We start from the raw sequence: 18,544 nt of genomic DNA, 5'->3' as shown, positions 1-18,544 counted from the left end.
GTAAGGTTGCAGTTAGAATAAAATAACCTCAAACTTCTAAAGCTAAGATAATGATGTAATGCATGTGTCTCATGCAAACTTTTTTCCTATAAAGTTGCATTTTTGAATGAGAAGGCAGGTTTTTATCTGTTCTGACCTGAGTAGCAGCTATTTTAAATTTACATAGCTTTCCCTCACATGATTTTCAACTGATTGGCTCCCAATTGCCATTTAATCAGTAGTTTGTGCTAGCAAAACACCTGTATTTGCCTGTTCATCAGACTCCATCCCCTTCATCCTGCAATTTCACTAGTTGTGGATAGTCACATTTCTCTACATACTATAACCACTACCGATTAGTACTGCTGCAGAACTTCTTGGAAGACCAAGTTTGTGAAATGACCTGAAGTAGGAAACTGATATAAAGCAATATTAGGAGGTCTCTACAATTTATACTCTCATCAGTGCTATGTAGAATTTAATTATTCCTCTTTTCAGTTTTTGACATGGCAAGTAAGCTCCTTGCAAGTTAACTAATGATCCATACATATTATGTGTCCTTAATATAGATGTAGGTGAAGAATTCTCATAACCTGTTATCCTTAGCAAAAAAACTAAGAAACCCAAACATTGTGCTGTTGTCTCAGTCCTTTGAAAGCGAACTTATTTTTTCTACAATTTCACTTATGTTCTAAGATCACTCCCCTCTGTTTCGTTTTGCGTACTCTTTCTTAGAAGAATGCGCAAACGTACACAGAGCACTGGCTCTGTGTTTCCTAACAAATGGTCCGGGCTTACCAGCGTCCTGCTCAAAGCATCTGAGTGATGTTCAGACTTTAACTAATATCTGCAGCCCAGCAAGTGAGTGCCAGAATCAATAACTGTTTTGTTCACTTTTCATTGAGAAACTGATTTTAGAACAAAATGGAAATTTCATTTTGCAGAAGTCTGTACAAGCAGGAAAAACTGGCAGTGCATTTAGAAGAGTTGTTGCCAAATATGGTATGACTTTGTCCATTATAATAAGCAGTTAAATTTATTAGGTTGTTTAGTCCATATCTGTGTCAGTGCAGAATGTCTATAGTCAGTCATAGCACGTATATCAAATCTTTGCTACCTGTGGCCAGATTTTCATTCTGGGTAGCTGATATAATTAGTGTAGTAATACCTGACCTGTCATAGGTGCCAGATGGCAGCATTAAAAAATGGAACTGTAAAGCCAATGGCTTCTGCCACCTACCTGATTGGTTTGTTTGTTTGTTTGTTGTTTTCAGCATTATATATTGTTGTGGTTTAACGCAGCAGGTGGCTTAGCACCACACAGTTGTTTGCTCCCTTTCTCGCTGGGATGGGGAGAGAATCAGGGAAGAAAAACCAAAGTAGAACTAGTGGGATAAAGCTAAGTTTTATGAAGGTAGAGTAAAAGGAAGATGGCTTAAAAAAGATAACATTTATAACAAATATATAAATTTATATGAATGTATAGAACAAGTGACGAGCAAGCAATTTCTCACCATCTGCTGACCAATGTTCTGCTAACCCCTGAGCAGCAGGAAGAAAACTGATGAACTGTTTATCTATAAATATCTAAATGGAGGAGAGAGGCAAATGGAGAGGCCAGGCTCTTCTCACTGGCATGTAGCGATTGGACAAGGAGTAGTGGCCTTAAATTTGTATAGGAAGTTCCATACTAATGTGAGGTAGAACTTATTTACAGTAAGGGTAACAGAGCATTGGAACAGGTTGCCCAGATTGGTTGTGGAATCTCCTTTTGTGGAGATATTCAAGACCTGGTTGAATGTCTACCTGTGCTACCTATTACAAAGAACCTGCTTTAACAGAGGGATTAGACTCATTTATCTCTTGAGGTCCCTTCTAATGCAGGCGATTCTGTGAACTCCTACCCTTTTCAAAACTTTTCTTTCATGTGATGTCATATGGTATGGAGTATCCCTAGGCCAGTTTAAGTCAGCTGTCCTGATTCACAGGGGCTGAGCAAACTGAAACGGCCTTGGCTGTGTAAAGCGCTGCTCAGCAACAGCTAGAAGCATTGGTGTGTTATCAAAATAGTTTTTCTCCTAAAACCAAAGCACAGTGTCATACCAGATGCTATGAAAAAAACTGAGTCTATTCCTGATGAAACTAAGGCATATATTTACATGTAATTGCATACTACATATAATATATATTGTTTTGTATTTATATATTTCTTATGAAATAATATATAAATACATACACATATGCTCATATGTTGTATTACATATTGTAATATGTGCTAATATTGTGTATATTAATATATAATATAATTGAATATTGATGGGATGGTTCAGCTTCTACTGCAATACTACCAACATCTGCCTCTGATGTTCTGGGCCAACATAATAATTACTTTATTTATTTACTTAAAAATGAAAACATTACTTTCTGAGTAGCCCACGTATATTATTTATTTTATAAATATTATATGTTAATATTTTTTATATTTATATATGTATACATAGATATATATGTAATTATACATTTAGTAATAACTGTGTTTTCCTTCCCCAAGTAATTACCCCTTACTGCAAACATTATTTTCATCTTTAGATAGTAATAGACATTTCCTCTGATTTTTCCAATGAAATAACACTTCTACGCAGCTCAAGTCATTTCCAAAATATTCTTCTCAGTTAATCTGTCTTTCAGTGTGTTAACCTAATGTTTCTTAACCTATAAGCCATGAAACGTTGCATGGTCCAGAAAGAGATCACAGCCATTAAATTCTTCAGGGAACAGCTGGCTGGGAAGAGGGTTAGACCTGCCCCTCTCTGCCAACTTATCGGGGCTTATGCTGCTTGTTAAAGGTTGTGAGATGGAAGAGTTGCTATCAAATGGATTATTCAAAAAGGGATGAACTCAGAAGTAATCTCTGCAGCAAATTAAATCAATCAAGAGCTTTAATTACTTGAGATCCAAAATGGGTCAGAGCTGCATCTTGTTTTAGCAGGTTTTTAAACAGAGGTTTTAGTGCCTTGGAGTAAGCACTATGTTTTAAAAGTACTTGTGTGTTTTTGGGTATGCATTCATCCTGTTGCAACAATCAGCTGTTCCCACATGTCTTTTCAGTCTTCACTTCTAACATCACGTTCAGTGAAATGAGTTTCTTCTATGGTAAAACCCTAATTAAACAGACATTTGTCTGGTAGTTTCTAGCAGGCCTGAGGTTCTTTAATATATATAGCCACTTTTAAGGTATTAAGGTTTTTAGCTGCAGTCTTATTTACCTGAACGCTTTTTCCTATTTTATCTTTAGATAAGCAGAACTGTAGTTTCATGTATGATTTGATGCCTTTTGCAGTGTGGTGCAACAGAAGGCTTGGTGTTATCATGGTATCTCTTGACTTATCAGACTTGCATAAATTCTGCTGTTCATAAAGAAGTGCAAAGACAGGTTTTTAAGCCTTTGTTGTATGTACAGCATTAATCAATATTAATCTGTGTTGCAAATAGGAACTAAGGGTTGTTATAATCAGGAAAAAAGTTGATATTTCTCCTTTTTGTTCTGTTGTTGGGTATTAATTGTAGTAGTGGAGGCATTTATTTTCATAACTGAAGCTGATGAAAGTTCTATGGAGATGGGAAAACTACTGCCTCCATTTTCTCTGGATGGATTGCTTACTTGTTCAGAATTTATTATCCTTCTTTGGAGTAGAATCACCACATTTGCTTTATTTCCAGCTTGGCATCCAATAGATGCCTAAAATCATCTTGATAGATTAGAGTAGTTCACTCCAGCTGATTTTCTAATTACTGGAAGTTATTTGGGAAATTATAGTTGTTCCCATTTAATTTATTGTATCTGTTTCAATTGTAAAATAAATAAATATAGTTGGATTTTTTGACAGGTGTTTTCTAATAATCACCTTCTGTTTATTTCCTCAGCCTCAGTGCAGTTTCCATGGCAGAGATCTGTTTCACATAACAAAGTGCCCTATTATATCAAGTAAGTTTGCCTTGTTTCTCTATAAATTTTCCTTAAGCAAAAGAAAGTGATTCAACACCATGACCTGGTAGAAAAAAATAGGTGGTAAGTAGTAACTAGAAATGTTACTAAAAGTCTCTCTCTGTATTGTTACGCTGTGTGTTTTCATATGTTTTGTTTAGCATGCTATATCATCTCAAAATACGTCAAAACAAAATCAATGACAAACCTTAACCAAAATCTCTTCTCAAACACGAGAAAGAGCAGGGACACTCCACTGCAATATGGTACTGATATTCAAACTAAGGACATCCTTATGTGTGTGACTCATTTAGAGTATAAACTATAGTGGCAAAATGCTAAATGCATAATGTGTAAGCAGAACGGTGGTGACTAATTTTAATACAGCACATTCTTAATCTCGTACAAAATTCCTGCAGAAAGACATATTTTGGTCATCCTCCTGTCATTTTGCTTAACATTTAGGAAGTATTTATGGAGCATAATGCTAGCGTAAATAGAAAATTAATGTAAATATAAAATTGTAGAAATGTCTTAGTAACCAAAGAGAATCATTATTTGTTTTGCAAACAGTAACAAATAATTAGTTTTGGAGTAACAGTGATATTGATGTGTTTTACTGAAAGCAGCAGAGATAAACTTCGGATTTTTTCATTCCACAGGCAATTATTTATGAACTGCTTGTCTGTGCTTTAAAGGTCAAAGATTCCAGCTTTTAGAGAAAGATAGCACTTTGCTAGAGAGGTAAATCAAAAATTAAGAAGATACAGTGAACAGTAAGTGAGACCCAGAGTTGCAGTTTTTAGGTTGGTTGGTGTCTATGTTAAAATGTTATTGGTTTGAAATTTAAGTCTGCAGGATAACAGTGAATTGGTTTGGCACATAATTCATCTTAAAAGACCATCAGAGAAGACTTCATACTGTTGCATATTTTTTCTGTCATATATCTGAAGAGCCACGTTTTGCATTTCAAATAATTTATGAGTTCTGGAGAGCTCTGAAAAGGATGCAGTGGTAAATCTTTTTGTTTATTTATGCCGATCAAACCTGTTTTCATCACTTTTGAGGTATGACAGTTGTTTTTAAACTGCGATCTGAAGATGTTTGTTTTGTTTGTTTGTTTTAAAGAATGTGTGGTAGGTAACTGGAGAAAGGAAAAGCTTTCTCTAAAGATCCTTGAATGCTCTATAAATGGGTTGCAAGTTGGCAAATTCTGCAGTTGGTGGCAAAAGGCTAGAGGAGAGAGGATTCTCCCACAGCCCCCACCGGAGAAAGTTGGATGAAGATGCTTTCCAATTTAGGGCAGCAATGCAGTGGAAATGATCGCACTTCCTACACACTTACTACAGCAAAACACAGAAAACTTTGAATTGTCTGACTATACAAAACAAGAGGAGTGCCCTTAAGCAATCTTAATTTGTGAAGGAAGACAGCTGGGGCTGAAAAACAAATCCCAGCTTTTCTCAGAATTTATTTACTTTTAAATGATGTTGCACAAGACATTTGACAAAGGGAAAATGTAGGATGAGATCTCTGATGGCCAGGGTCTTCACAGAAACAGAGACAACTGGTTTATTTCGAGAATGGTATTAATGAAATCGAAAGAATTAACTACTGCATCTTGAAGATAACTTTTCCAGCAGCCCATCCCCAATTTCAGCATCTTAGGTGCTGCTGAAGTAATATCTTGATAACACAATTTAAGACAGCAGTGGTGGTTATTTTTTTCTGATGAAACAAACTGAAAAAAAATGCAAGGATTAACTTTTTACTTAAAAAAAAAAAAAAAAAAGACTTAATTTTCGTATCTTTTTTATTGATTTGTACTGATGTCTTGGAAACAGAAGGAAAATTCAGTAGGCATCTCAGTAATTTATGTTGTTTGATATCAGTCATATTCAGTTTTTTAGTAAAAGTTTCATGTTCAAGGAGATTCTTAAAACGTACCGGTTCCTCATCTTAAGAACAAGAAAGGAAAACAGCAGGACAAGGAGAATAAAAGTGTGATTCAATGACAGCTGTTAGAAAACTGATAATTTTTAAAGATTTATTTTGAAAGTGATAAAAATTCTAATTGAAATCAGGTTTGTTTGTTTGTTTTTATAATTCTGGATAGGACCATGAATTCTTCTTAATCAACCATAAATTCACACCTTTATTTCATTTTTGCTACTTTTTTGTGAGTGTCCTTGAAAGAGAAATGATAAATATTTAGGAAGTGACACAATGGCACATGATGATGTAGTGGTACCTCTGTTAAGATGAATATTTTAAGGAAGTACTACACTCTTTTCAGTTTTCTTGAATATAGAGAAAGAATTTAAAAGAAAAATAGAGAACTGCAGTTAAGGAGGCAGGAGGGAGTTCTTCAAGTAGTGTGAAGCTGTAAGGAGAACATCAAAAGGAAGCAAGATATCTGTATTTTCATATGAGAAACTTTTGTTCTCTTGTTTCCTGATCCTGATGGTAAATTGTATTTACAAGCACAAAGAGAAGCCTCCTGCAAAAAAGGACCTTAGTGCATAGCATTGGAGAGCATTTATTAGTCCACTGCATGCCTGCGTCTTCTGTGTTTGTATTTAATCACATGGACATGAAAGATAGAAATGACAGTATACAAAGTCCTTTATTCCACAAGTTCAGACAGAAGTAGTTGGGGTTTGGAGCATTTTGGAAATGCTCTGCCTGGATGGATTCGTAATTCATTGAGATTGGGTTTATTAAGGTGTGTGTGCCCTGTAATACAGCAAGTATTCAGTTAACTGAACTTACTCACTTGAATTGTTTTATTTTGCAAATCGCATTTGCCAATTGGCTTTGCTTCTGCTGAGGTGATTTTATTTAGTCTGTTTGCCTCCTTGTTTGATTTTTTTTTTTTTTTCTTAATGGCAGTTGGTAGTGGTTTTTGTATTTCTGTAGTCTGAGTCTTCTATGTAGCAGCAGAATTCAATCAATGAAAACAAATCAATAAAATCTAGAGTATGTTGAGACAAAGCTTAGTCTTTCATACTTTGTAAGAGAATCAGACTAATAAGTATGGAAAAGAATGCAGCACAGCATGCATGGTACTTACTTGCTAATGAAACTCAAGTTTGGACAAATGGTTTGGCAAACATGCTAGTGAATGCATCTTTCAAAAGATGGTTTGCAAGGATTTCAGATTTAATGAGGAGTATTTTCTACTATTTTTCATTTATAGCTAGTTGAATTGCACAAATAAGAAATTCTTGGGCTGTAACAGAAAATTGCAAAAAACAACTCTATATAATGTGGCCCTTCAATAAAAATACTCTGAAGCGAAGCAGAAGAATAAAGGGGACACTATATATGATCTTTAGAAATATTTGAGGAGTACATGAGTCACTGAAAGGAATGTACAGAAAACATAATTAAGCTGGCAGTTCTCACTGCTGTTCATTTAACTGTAATTTAAATGTGCTTTGGTTGTATTCCTTTCAAGGCTGTAATTTATTGGATATTTGTACTGTGCTGAAGAAACAAAAGGAAAATGCAGAAAAGGTCACAGTGAGTTTAATCTCATGCAGAGCATTTAATGGGGAGACCAATTTCTTGGTGTAATCATTAAATTGATCAATATCAAACTCTATAGTCATTCTGGTTACTTCTGTCATCCTGCAAAGGGGCTGGCATCATTGTCTTAAAAATTCCATTTTATCACCTCCTATATCATGTTCGATTTTATGTGGGAAAGGGATAAAATGCTGTCTGCATCTAGATTTTTTTTTCAAGACTGTTCAAGAAATCTGTCTGGATAGTTGTTTACGCCTGTATAAGAAAGAGGAGAATTAGTGGAACAGAGAAATTTAGAGTTTTTTCTTGCTCTAGTTGTAACCATAATTCCATTCTTAGATGTATTTAGAAAGATCTTCTTTAGAAGGGAGAATAAAATACAATTTGCAGAAAGCAATCATACAAATTTCAGTTTTTGAGAGTTTCTTCAATTACTAGTTACCATACTGGTCTTCATTTTCTATTAGAGAAATGCAGTAGTACGTGTTCTCTGGAGGGATTTCAGAATATCTGCATATAAATTGCTCCACCAACCTCTAAAATACATTACCCTTACAATGCCTTACACCAACTCTTATTCACCATAAAACAGTATTTTGCAGTAAACTTTAAAAATAAAAAATAAATAAAAAATAAAAAATCAAGCTATGTGCTGCCTGGCTAAAGCACCATGATGTTTATAAAGCAGAAGCATTGGGAGTATTCCTTTTGAAATTTGGCAAGGACAGCAAAGTCAGAGTTCTGTGTTCTGCAGGTCCATTAGTAATCAGTAAAGATCTCAGTTAAGGTTTTGGGCAAATGGCTGCAAGAACAGAAAGCTTCTTAACAGGGATTCAAGAGTAGTGTTTCAGTGGCTACCCTCAAGTTGTTTGCCAGTGACGATCAACAAATGTGTATACTTTGTCCATAGTAAGTAATTGTACAAAAGGTTGCTTTTTCTATAGTTTTCTATATTGCAGAGAAAAAGCTAAAAAAGTGTGAATTTATTTATTTTTTCTTGTAAGTCAATGAAACAAATGGAGATTGGCAACTTGCTCCGTTTGTTTCGGTAGGACTCTTATACGTAGGGATTGTAAGTTAAGTGCTAATTGTCTGTCAGCTCATTATTTACAATCATCATGTGCTTTCAACAGGAATTATATTTTCTGATTTATAATTAGAAAGCAAACATAATGGACAAGAAGCAGCTTGTAAGGGCAAATGTTTGTCATTTAAGCTTTAGAGAACTTCATTAATATGTAGGGATTTTTAAAAACTGGAATATTATAACTATAATGTTTGGTTTAGTTATTTAAATTTACACAAATACATTTAGGCTTCTAAAATTACAGTCTTTTGCCTTGTAATCTATTCATGAATGCATTTTTTGTGGCATTCCTTATATTGTGACACTGGGTTTCTGTGGAAGAGACCTGAAACACTCTTATTCTGAATAACTCAGTCATCTGATACTAACCAAAAAATAATACTGGATGAATTCTCTTGTGGCCTAGTGAAATGCCTGAAATTCTTCCCTGATTCATCTTGCCATACATTACTTTGTTTGAATGGCAAGGACACATCAGTGATCACCTACACCAAGGAATTTACTTTTGGAGAAGCAGATGCCATGTAAAATGAGCATATGAACATTTACATGCCATGTTTAGAACATGAAGAAATAGTATTTACATCGTGAAATTTTATGTTTATCTAAACAAAACGAGACCTTTTATTTTGAATTTATTTGTATGTGTTAATTGGAATATTCTTGACAATATACTAAGCAGTTTTGTAAATGGATCTAAAAAGCTACTGAACTGAAATGGTGTTCTGCTGGTAATACGATTAATCTAATTTTTCTACATTTTCTTGTATGCAAAAGAGTTAGCTCTTCAGTCTGAAATTGCTTAGGATGTTATAACTCGAAGATAAACTTATTGTGGACGTAAATCCAGTTACAGCTTGTAACTTTGCAATTTGAGAAGCATCAGACTTTAAACCTTGAGACCTGTAGTAAACATGTTAACACTGATCGATGAAACTGGGAACAGAACCTCCACAGTAGTTGCAACAGAGAGGAAAGACTGTGTAGATTTGTCTCCCTTGTTAAGTGCCTATTTGATTTTTTTTCAGTTTAGTGAAGTGACTGAAAATGGCAAACTTCTCTCAGGTTTTGAGTTTTAACAAGTTTGCATGCAAAATTCTTCTTTTTCCCCCATCCTGCTTCTGCATAATTCCAAATTTAGATCTTGATTAGCTTCTCTTAGTTTTCCATCATTGAAGGTTACAGATTATTTTCTGTAGAAAAATAGCATTTCTTCATAGTCTTTGATAGTTAGATGCCAGCAGGGCTGAATTTTTCAGAAGACTTCTTGACCTCTGTCATTCAATTCTTAGTAATTACCTTCTGGACAAATGAGAAATTATAAACTCCGGAGAAATCAAGTTTCAGCTCTCTTCATGATGTTGTAAAATAATTTTGCCTCAGATCTTCAGAAAGTGACTGGAACATTTTTTTTTTTTTTTTTTTCAAAAACAGTGCAAGTTGCTTGTCTAACTTTCACTGTTTCTGGACCTTTGTTGTAAGGATGATGCTTTCCCAGTATACACGTCAAATGCCTATAAAAAAGATGTGTAATCCTTTTATTATGAATTTTATTGTTCTTGTATTTTTCGTATATGCTATGTTTACTTAACAAGGAATCAGAGAAGCAAAGGAACTCTACTTTTATTCTCCGGATGATACCTGACAGTGTAACTAAAGCAGTGCGTGTTTTAAATAGATTGCTATGGCATGAGCTTGCATAAAAAGGAGCCACAAAGATCTCCATCGGTTTAATCAAGTCTGTCTTACCTCTTACAGACTATTCAGTATTGTAAAGCTTTAAGCAAAATTTTCAGTGCTTGATCTTCTTGTGTTAGTAACAGGAAAGCTACTAGATCTACAACAGAGAAAGATCTTATTTCAAAGAGCTGCTCTACAAACCAAATCACCAGAAAGCACTGTGGCTTGCATGCCTCTTGTTCAGAGTGTTTAATAAAATGACTTCTTTGTCTAAGATTTTTATTTGTAGCATAGAAAGATTACCTGCACATATAAAAATATTTGCATATTATGAAATTGTTATCAAATAAAATTTTTATGTTAGGGAATGTCACAGTAGAAACTGATTCCAACCTTCCCCCAAGATTTTGGTTTGTTTGTTTTTTTTTAGCTCCTTTTTTAATTTATAGCCTTTTTTTTTTTTCTTTTTCCCTATTCTTCTTAGTCTTTCTTTGGTGTCTCAAGAATGAAGCCTAATTTTGGAGTATGTTTAGTGGATGGAAAGACCCTAGAGCCTTGAGCAGTGGGGTTGCTGACTCCTTTGATGTGAACAGGCTGTTCGGTTTGATTCACTCAGTATCAGCCCATTCCTTTCTCTTTTGGATCCATGTATGAGATTGCCAGGTTGCTCTGGATGACTTCTTTCTGGATGACTTCTTTTTATGTTTTCGAATAAATCTGGCACAGACACCTTCACTTATTTTGCAGCTCACAGGTTCTGACTCTTGGGGAATTGTGATCCAGTCTGGCTGAAGGGATTCTCTCTCCATGTTTTTCAGTTCCATCAGAGGAGCTGCATTCATGTCTCATCTCATATAATCCCACTGGCAAGTAGCTACCACAGGTGGCATACAAAATAACTGAAGAATTAAGTTTTAAGATGATCTGATTTTGCTTGTGGTTCACATGCATTGTTTACACTAATACTTCAGTATTTTAAATATTGAAATGTATTTTTATATATGCATATGTATGTAAAGGATCTATCACAATATTGCTGTTTGCTCTTAATAAAGAATGTGAGCAGTAATGCGAGCAATGTTGTAATGTGAGCAGTAAAATTGCCAGTCTTGGTCTATTTTCCCTTTTTTCTGTTCCTTTTTTTTCCCTCATGATCAAAGAAGTTGAGGTAAAGTGGTTTCTTTACAAAAAGCTTTACTAAACGGATCACTTATTGGATTGAATACTGTGGACAGCTGCAGTGGGTTTTGTTAAGATACCAATTTTAAATGGTTAAAGCAATAATGATGGCATCCCATTTAACATGACAGTGCAGATATTTGGCAGCTTCAGAACTGGCTTTGAGATTATTTTACAGCCATTATATTATATTTCTGTTCCCGTTTACTGAACCCATATATCTTCTTTCTAACATAAGGTAATTTGTTTCCTACTTGGATTTGTGAGAGTGTTGTACAGTCAGTTACCTTTACCTTGGCACTACACCAATTCCAGATACATCCTTCTTTTCATGTTGGCTTCTTCATGATTTATTTGTGTGCCCCTGCTAGGGGTAAAATTGTATAGCTGCTTGTTTTCTGAAATGGCTTTTCTGGACAAGGATAAACATAATGCTGTTTTTAAAATGTCTTTCTAGACACTGCAAGACCAGTGATTTAGATAGTGGTGTGCCTTGACTTTGGAGTTCAGCATATCAGGACCTTCAATACACCATTTAGAATTTCAAACCTTGAATGCGATTCCTGCAGTGATATTATCAAACTGAAAACAGTGAAAACTTACAGTTCAGGAAAAAAGGTCTATGTAGGCATATATACATAATAAAAATTAGGATTGCATTCAAATACAAGGATATTCTTTGGCTCTTTCCTGAATTTGGAACACTTGAAAGTCAACCAGCACCTTAACACAAGATGCTATTTGGACTGTATGTTGAGTAAAAATAAAAACAGTCATGTGCAGGGCTTTTCCTTTCTTTCAGTCATCTATAGTAATAATAATAAGTAAAAAGAGGATTAATACATACTGGATTAATAAGAAATACATATTTGGCTATGAACTTCCATGGAAACCACCTCACAAATTTGTGACGGTGTCAACATACTAGTGGGATCTGTGGTAATGGAGAGGAGCCGACTGCAGAGGCCTAGACCAAACCCAAACTTGGAAAGGTCACACTGGTGTGCAGAATGTAAAATGGGATTCAGATCCTCAGTGCAGAGGCACAGTGCATGCACTTTCCATTAGTGTATCTCAGAAGGATGTAGTGTAAAAAAAGACTTTCAAAACTTATTTCATTTGGAGCCTGCCTCCACTTCACAGAACCTGTTCTGCCTCTGCAGCGTTTTGCAGCAGGGGTCTTCTAGCCTCTGGTTTTCCACCACTTGGCATAAAAGGGTTCATTCTTCGTTGGTTTGGAAAATGATAATCATCAGTGATAAATTATGTGCATCCCCTGAGGCACAGCTGTTCATACAATATGAAGATACAATCCACTACATTTAATAGACTAGTGCCATTTGAAGTTATTATTTACAAGAGTACCCCTGCATATAAGAAAAATGTGTGTGAATTTTTAAATAGAAGCAAAGATTAAATAAGCCATGTTCTATTCTCATTAATTATTATCTGCTAACCTAGCATCATTACTTTTTCATTATTAACTTTTAAAGTGAGTACTATGATCTTTTAAACACAACTTCTCAAATTAATTTTTTAACAAATGGTGGCTAATTGATGCTGCCTGTTCTGTGAGTGCTAGTGTAGAGCACCCCCCTGAATTAACATACTTACAGATTGACCATGAGATGAGTGATCAGATTTTCAATTAGATGTGCTGCACGTAAAGTTTACAACTGTTAAATGTTTACTGGTACATGTGTCCAGATATGCATTGAGGTCTAAAGTAAAACATCAATGCTTTTTATTTTTAAAATGCATATTGTGAGTATTTTTATTATGCTACTGCTGCAGGTAACTTTGTGTTTTCAACTTACTGATGTGCTTCAGCTTTATGTTTATGCGTGCTTTTGTTTTTTTATTTAGAATGAAAAGTTAATGTTAAATATGTATGGGCTATTGTTTAACTTAACAATTAAAAGCACTGAGGAGCTAAGTGTCACAGATCACATCTTTCAATAAAGGAATTGATGGAGTTCTTCCCTTTTTAACACAAAGTCAGAAGATATTTTTTGTTTGTCGTTTTCACATGTGCATATGTGTTGCCTGAAATTTTGATTGCCTTATTCCTTTGTAGTCATGAGACCCAGACAACTTGTTGGGATCATCCTAAAATGACTGACCTTTTCCAGTCGTTAGGTGAGTGCATTTCTTAATCCCTTATATGACATTCATTCCACGAGTGAAAGCTTGGATTGATCTGTTGACCACATCTGAGTTTCTATGAGCTTTATCTTATAGTATTTCCCACTGTGAGGAGATGCATTTTGCACAAAACCTCCTGTCTTGCTAATGTATGTAATTTTCTTTCTGAGAAATATTCTCTCACTCTGTTCTTTAATGCAGTTATTTATTTCTGTTAAATTCGTATGGAATTTTCCAGTGATGTGGGCTATCAGTCTGAAGTAATTTTTGTAATATATCAGAGCATCTATGCTATCATTAAAGGCTAGACCTTATTACAATACAGTGAATTTAACATGTCTGTAAGGATAAAATGCTTTTAAGTGTGGGGAAAAATAACCAACTACTGTACTTACCAGTTTGTAAAATAGAATTTATGGTTATCTGACTGCTTCTTTCAAAGCAGTGTTAACAAAGTTGCTGCATGGAAATAATGGGTTGAGTCATTTTTCTCCATTACTGTGACCTTTGCTGCCCTTTATGTCCATAGATTGTCTAATAGAGTTTTAAGACATTTGATAAATGTGCTATATTTGAACACTTGTTTGAAATCTGCTCAACACTGCTTAATAGAATCATAGAATGGCTTGGGTTGGAAGGGACCTCAGGGATCATCAAGCTCCAACCCCCTGCTGCATGCAGAGCTGCCAACCTCCATATCTAATAATGCATGTATAAAATTCTGACATATATGTGTGTTACATCTGCCCAAGATAGTGTTTGGAATCTGGTGTGGTAATCTCAGAACACACTGGACTGTCAAAGCCATGAGGTGGATTTATTTTTGCAATAACTTGTCAATTGTTTTTGTTCTGATATATGCTATTAATTCGTTGCAGTGAAAATAAGGGATGTCAGGCTTTTTTCAGTATGTAGCAGTGTGAAAAAGACTTGTGGACTCTTTTGAAGACTGCTCACGTTTCTGTTCTGCTCTTTCAGCTGACTTGAACAATGTACGCTTCTCAGCCTACCGTACAGCCATCAAAATCCGACGACTGCAGAAAGCACTGTGCTGTGAGTTTGCCCTTTGAGAAAAACAGTTTCTGTACAGTACTTCTGGAAGGGACGGTCAGCTTAAGCTTCGTAGCATTAACATTTAACAAGGAACCATATACATCCTTGAAAAATTGTCTACCAATGAAATGATAAGAATTCCCAATAGTGGGTATCATTGTCACAAATAAATAAAATCAGTGACCAAAAAGAAGTGCAGAAAGCAAACTGCAGTAGTATGGGCATTGATAATATTTTAAGTGACAGGAAGATGAAGATTAATCCTCTGCCTGTTGTATACCGTTCCTGATCTCAAATGCTAAAACCCTGAAATGATTAAAGCTAATATTCTGAACCTTGACATAAAATGAGAAATTTTACAATATCTTATAGAACTAAAGTCAATTTTCTGAAGTGTTTACTACTGCATGATGTAACTTTGATAATAATCCTCTCAGAGAGAATATATTTCTGGGTGAACTCTAGATAAAGAAGAGTGTAGGTCATTCTAAGTACAGAAGTATAGAGCATGGATTTATATATTGTTTATAGATAGTTGATATCGCTGTACATTTTAGTCCCCCAAAAACATACTATGACAAAACAAGTGCTTTTACTGATAATAATTGTATGTGTTTTTATATTGAGGGTATGGGAAAAGGCCTTCAAGATTGTTTTTCTGCTTATCCAGTGTACAGGGCAAACAGTATGTATCAATATGTACCTTTAAAAAAAAAGGGGGGGAGGGGAGAGGGGAAGAAAGCAAAGTCTCCTGTAAAATCTCCTTCTGTATGCCACTGTCAAGAAAGAAGATTGAAAAAATGGACTGCACATGATGGATGCTAATCATGCTGCCTGTTCTTGACATGCATACCGATAGTCTAGTGACTTGTATAGGACAGACTTTGCATTTGTAACATCCAGTAAGCTTTGAGGAGGAGCATACTCCCTGCCCTTGCTTTTTCAAAAAATATAACAACTTCTGTAATAAATGCAATGGCTGGCTCTCCTCATTTATAGACTTCAAAAGTGAGCTACTATCAAAATGAATACTATCTCCAGTTTCAGAGGAGAGAAGTGCAAAGTGGAGAGAGAGAAAAGCAATAAGAGCAAAAGAGAATATGCCAGTTTGGAAGAGCCAGGAGTAAAACTGTATGAATCTGCATGCTTGCTCCATTTCTCTGTGACACAGTAAGAAAGACTGAGTACCTGCCTTTCTTTTGTACTACAGCCAAAAAAACTTTATTATGTGTGTATATTTGACAAAACATTGATTTTATTTGTGAGAGCACAACAATATGACTTTAAAAGAAGGATAATGTAGATTATGCACAAAGCTGAATTCTACAACAACTTTCTGTCTCTGGGGAAGGAGACAGTGATTAAGTGCCATCTAGAATTTTTGACTTTTTATTGTTGGTGAATTTCTTGAAAGGTGGGGACAAATCATCTTCTGTGCCCCTGCTAGTCATTCTCTTGTCTGAGTCACTTTAGTCTTAGATTGCGTTTCCTGTAATTTTAGCTGATTTTTAAAGGTGCTTGGATGCAGAGTGCTTTAGAAAATCTTGTGAGTTAAGGCAGAGAAACTGTCAAAACAAATCACTAGAAAATGAGGTCATTGTAAATTGTAAAATATGACAAATTGCTGTCCCAGCTACAGTGTCTATGCAGCTGAAAAGGCCTTTTGGTGAGAACTCCAAGGGCACAGCTGAAGCAGGTTGCTTAGTCCCACTTGCACTTAATGAATTTTGACTTTGCAGTAAGGACTGGTAATACAGAGTTAGTGCTTTACCAGCAGCTTCAAAAATAAGTCATGTAAGATCTGTGTTTCATTTCTGTCTTTGCTATCACAAAGTTTAAAAATAAATAAATAAAAATGGTGTGGAGGAGACTCTTTTTCCCCTGCTGCCCCCTTAGAAATAGGCAAATAGAATCACGTTTCATCTTGCTCTGGTTTTGGAAGGTAGATTTCTGCAGAGACTGATGTGTGTATGTACGTACCTTGCCTTTATTTTGCAGGAAGCTGAGAAAGGTTGCAGGCTGGCAAGAACAAATTCTCGATTCGTTTTTCTGTCTCAGGATATGTGTGGCAAATACACTGACAGCAGTGTCCTGCTGTAGCACAAGGATGGTGCCAGAGAGAATATCTTGTGCAGCATTTATGGAGCAGCGTTGTAGCATCAGGCTCTGACAGTATTTTACTACTGTGCAGCATACTTCAGCTCATTTCCAAGAAATGATTTTGCTCCACATACTGAAGTGTAGTACTGGAAGGGGAAGAGGGAGCAAAACCTCCGTGTATATTCTGAGTGCTGTCACTGAGTTCCTTAAGGTGATACAAAACTTCAGAATACCAGTGGGAATATTAATTGTACAGAGCTAAGGGAAGATCAGTAAGGCACACTGGGCTGAAAAAGAGCTGTGTAGACTTGCCTCATCTCTCCAGGCATTTGCATTCACACGGTCTTTCTAATACAGAAGTTTCACAGCAATGTCTGCCTGTTTTCCCTGGGGTTGCAGCAGTTTTACATTTGTCACTACCAGCTGTGTATCATTAGTTGCTCCCTAGTGCATCGCACGTGCATGCTTGAACCATGCTGAATGATGTTGTCTGTTTATTGGTTTCCTTAGGGAAAACCTTCTCACTGCAGACAGAAAAGGCATGACCCTTATGTCTGTTTGCTGGTTAGTAGGATCACTGGCCATTCAGCATGTTTGAGCAGGTGCAGAAGTACTGCAGAAACCCACTAAGATCTGTATATAGTAGATTTCATGCCAGCAATGGCATGCGAGTCTCACATTAACTTTTCTGTATCCGCGTAAATACTGTTAATTTTAAAACTTTCAGTAACTGATTTGGAATGAGAAAATATCCTCTGTTTACTTCAAACCAATTTAGGGACTGTGCTAGTCTGTAGCCCTTACTGCTGCAGGGTGGCTGCCTGTATGCAAAGTACATTCAGGCAGGTGAACACTGAAGTAAGTAGGGACAGTTTTCCTCTGGTTGCTCTCCATGAATGGTGTACAAATTTTGCTTAGTCTTCATTAGTACAGCGGCAGTTCCTTTGGTGTGAAAATACTGAAAGCTGAAAGTCCTTTTATAGTTCCCTCTAGAATCCTTTGGCAGAAACATGAAGGTGAGATCTTAACTCCAGCAGATAAGTCCTGCAGTTATCAGGCTTCAGCCCCCTTCCTCCACACCCTCAACAAATATTCTGTGTTGCATTGTGTGTGTTTTTTTGTTTGTTTTGTTTGATAATTTAAATATGCCTCCGAGATATTTCCAGTGTATTACATAGATTACATGGAAGGTGATACTGCAGTGCACTGCCAAGTCCTTTGCCTGCCTCAGGTCAAAATAGTGGCAAAGTGTTTTGCTGCAATTAAATATGTTTGTTAAATAATGTTTGACATTTATTTACAAGCCCAAGAAGATGACCTTAAAAAAAAAAAAAAAAAAAAAAAAAAGGAAATGAGAAACAAACAGAAACAAACATACATATGTCCCCAGTAAAGTCAGAGTAGAATCAATGTTAAAGTTTCTCATTTTGCAGTTCTGTTAGGAAAGGTAGATTAAAGCAATGGAATTGGAAATATAACCTTTTGGCTGATAACCTTATTTTTTTCCGGTAGATGCTCAGCAAATCTTTGACATATTGCTCATAGTGGTTAATGTTGTCTTGCTCCTGCTTTTTTTTCTGCTGTACTTATTTTCAGCCCAAGCTAGATTTACCTAATTTGCACAAACTGCCCTTCTGGGGTCCCTGTTGAGCACCATTGGTACAGAGCAATTTGTAACATATCATGTTTCATTTCCTTTGAGAAATGACAATTATAGTATAAATGCATTCCTGAATCTCCAGAAACAGCTCTGCATAAGCTCAGGACACTTCTTTTATATATACTGTAGCACGCATGCTATTAAA

General features: G+C 35.7%; 1 protein-coding gene across 2 annotated transcripts in view; it reads left to right on the top strand.

Annotated features, from left to right (window-relative positions):
- Window positions 1-18,544, top strand: part of UTRN (utrophin) — a 348,379-nt gene that overhangs the window by 277,625 nt on the left and 52,210 nt on the right. For both annotated transcript variants that reach the window (XM_042895118.1, XM_042895112.1), the window contains 3 exons: window positions 3,904-3,964; window positions 13,519-13,580; window positions 14,565-14,639. In XM_042895118.1, coding sequence (XP_042751052.1) covers window positions 3,904-3,964; window positions 13,519-13,580; window positions 14,565-14,639 — 198 coding nt within the window. The remainder of the gene's footprint in view (window positions 1-3,903; window positions 3,965-13,518; window positions 13,581-14,564; window positions 14,640-18,544) is intronic.

Source organism: Lagopus leucura, unplaced genomic scaffold (assembly GCF_019238085.1).
Source record: "Lagopus leucura isolate 7727_CA_CO unplaced genomic scaffold, USGS_WTPT01 Super-Scaffold_73, whole genome shotgun sequence".
NCBI classification, from domain to species: Eukaryota; Metazoa; Chordata; class Aves; order Galliformes; family Phasianidae; genus Lagopus; species Lagopus leucura.
Note: the sequence above shows the minus strand (reverse complement) of the source record. Positions and strands in the feature narration are given on the sequence as shown.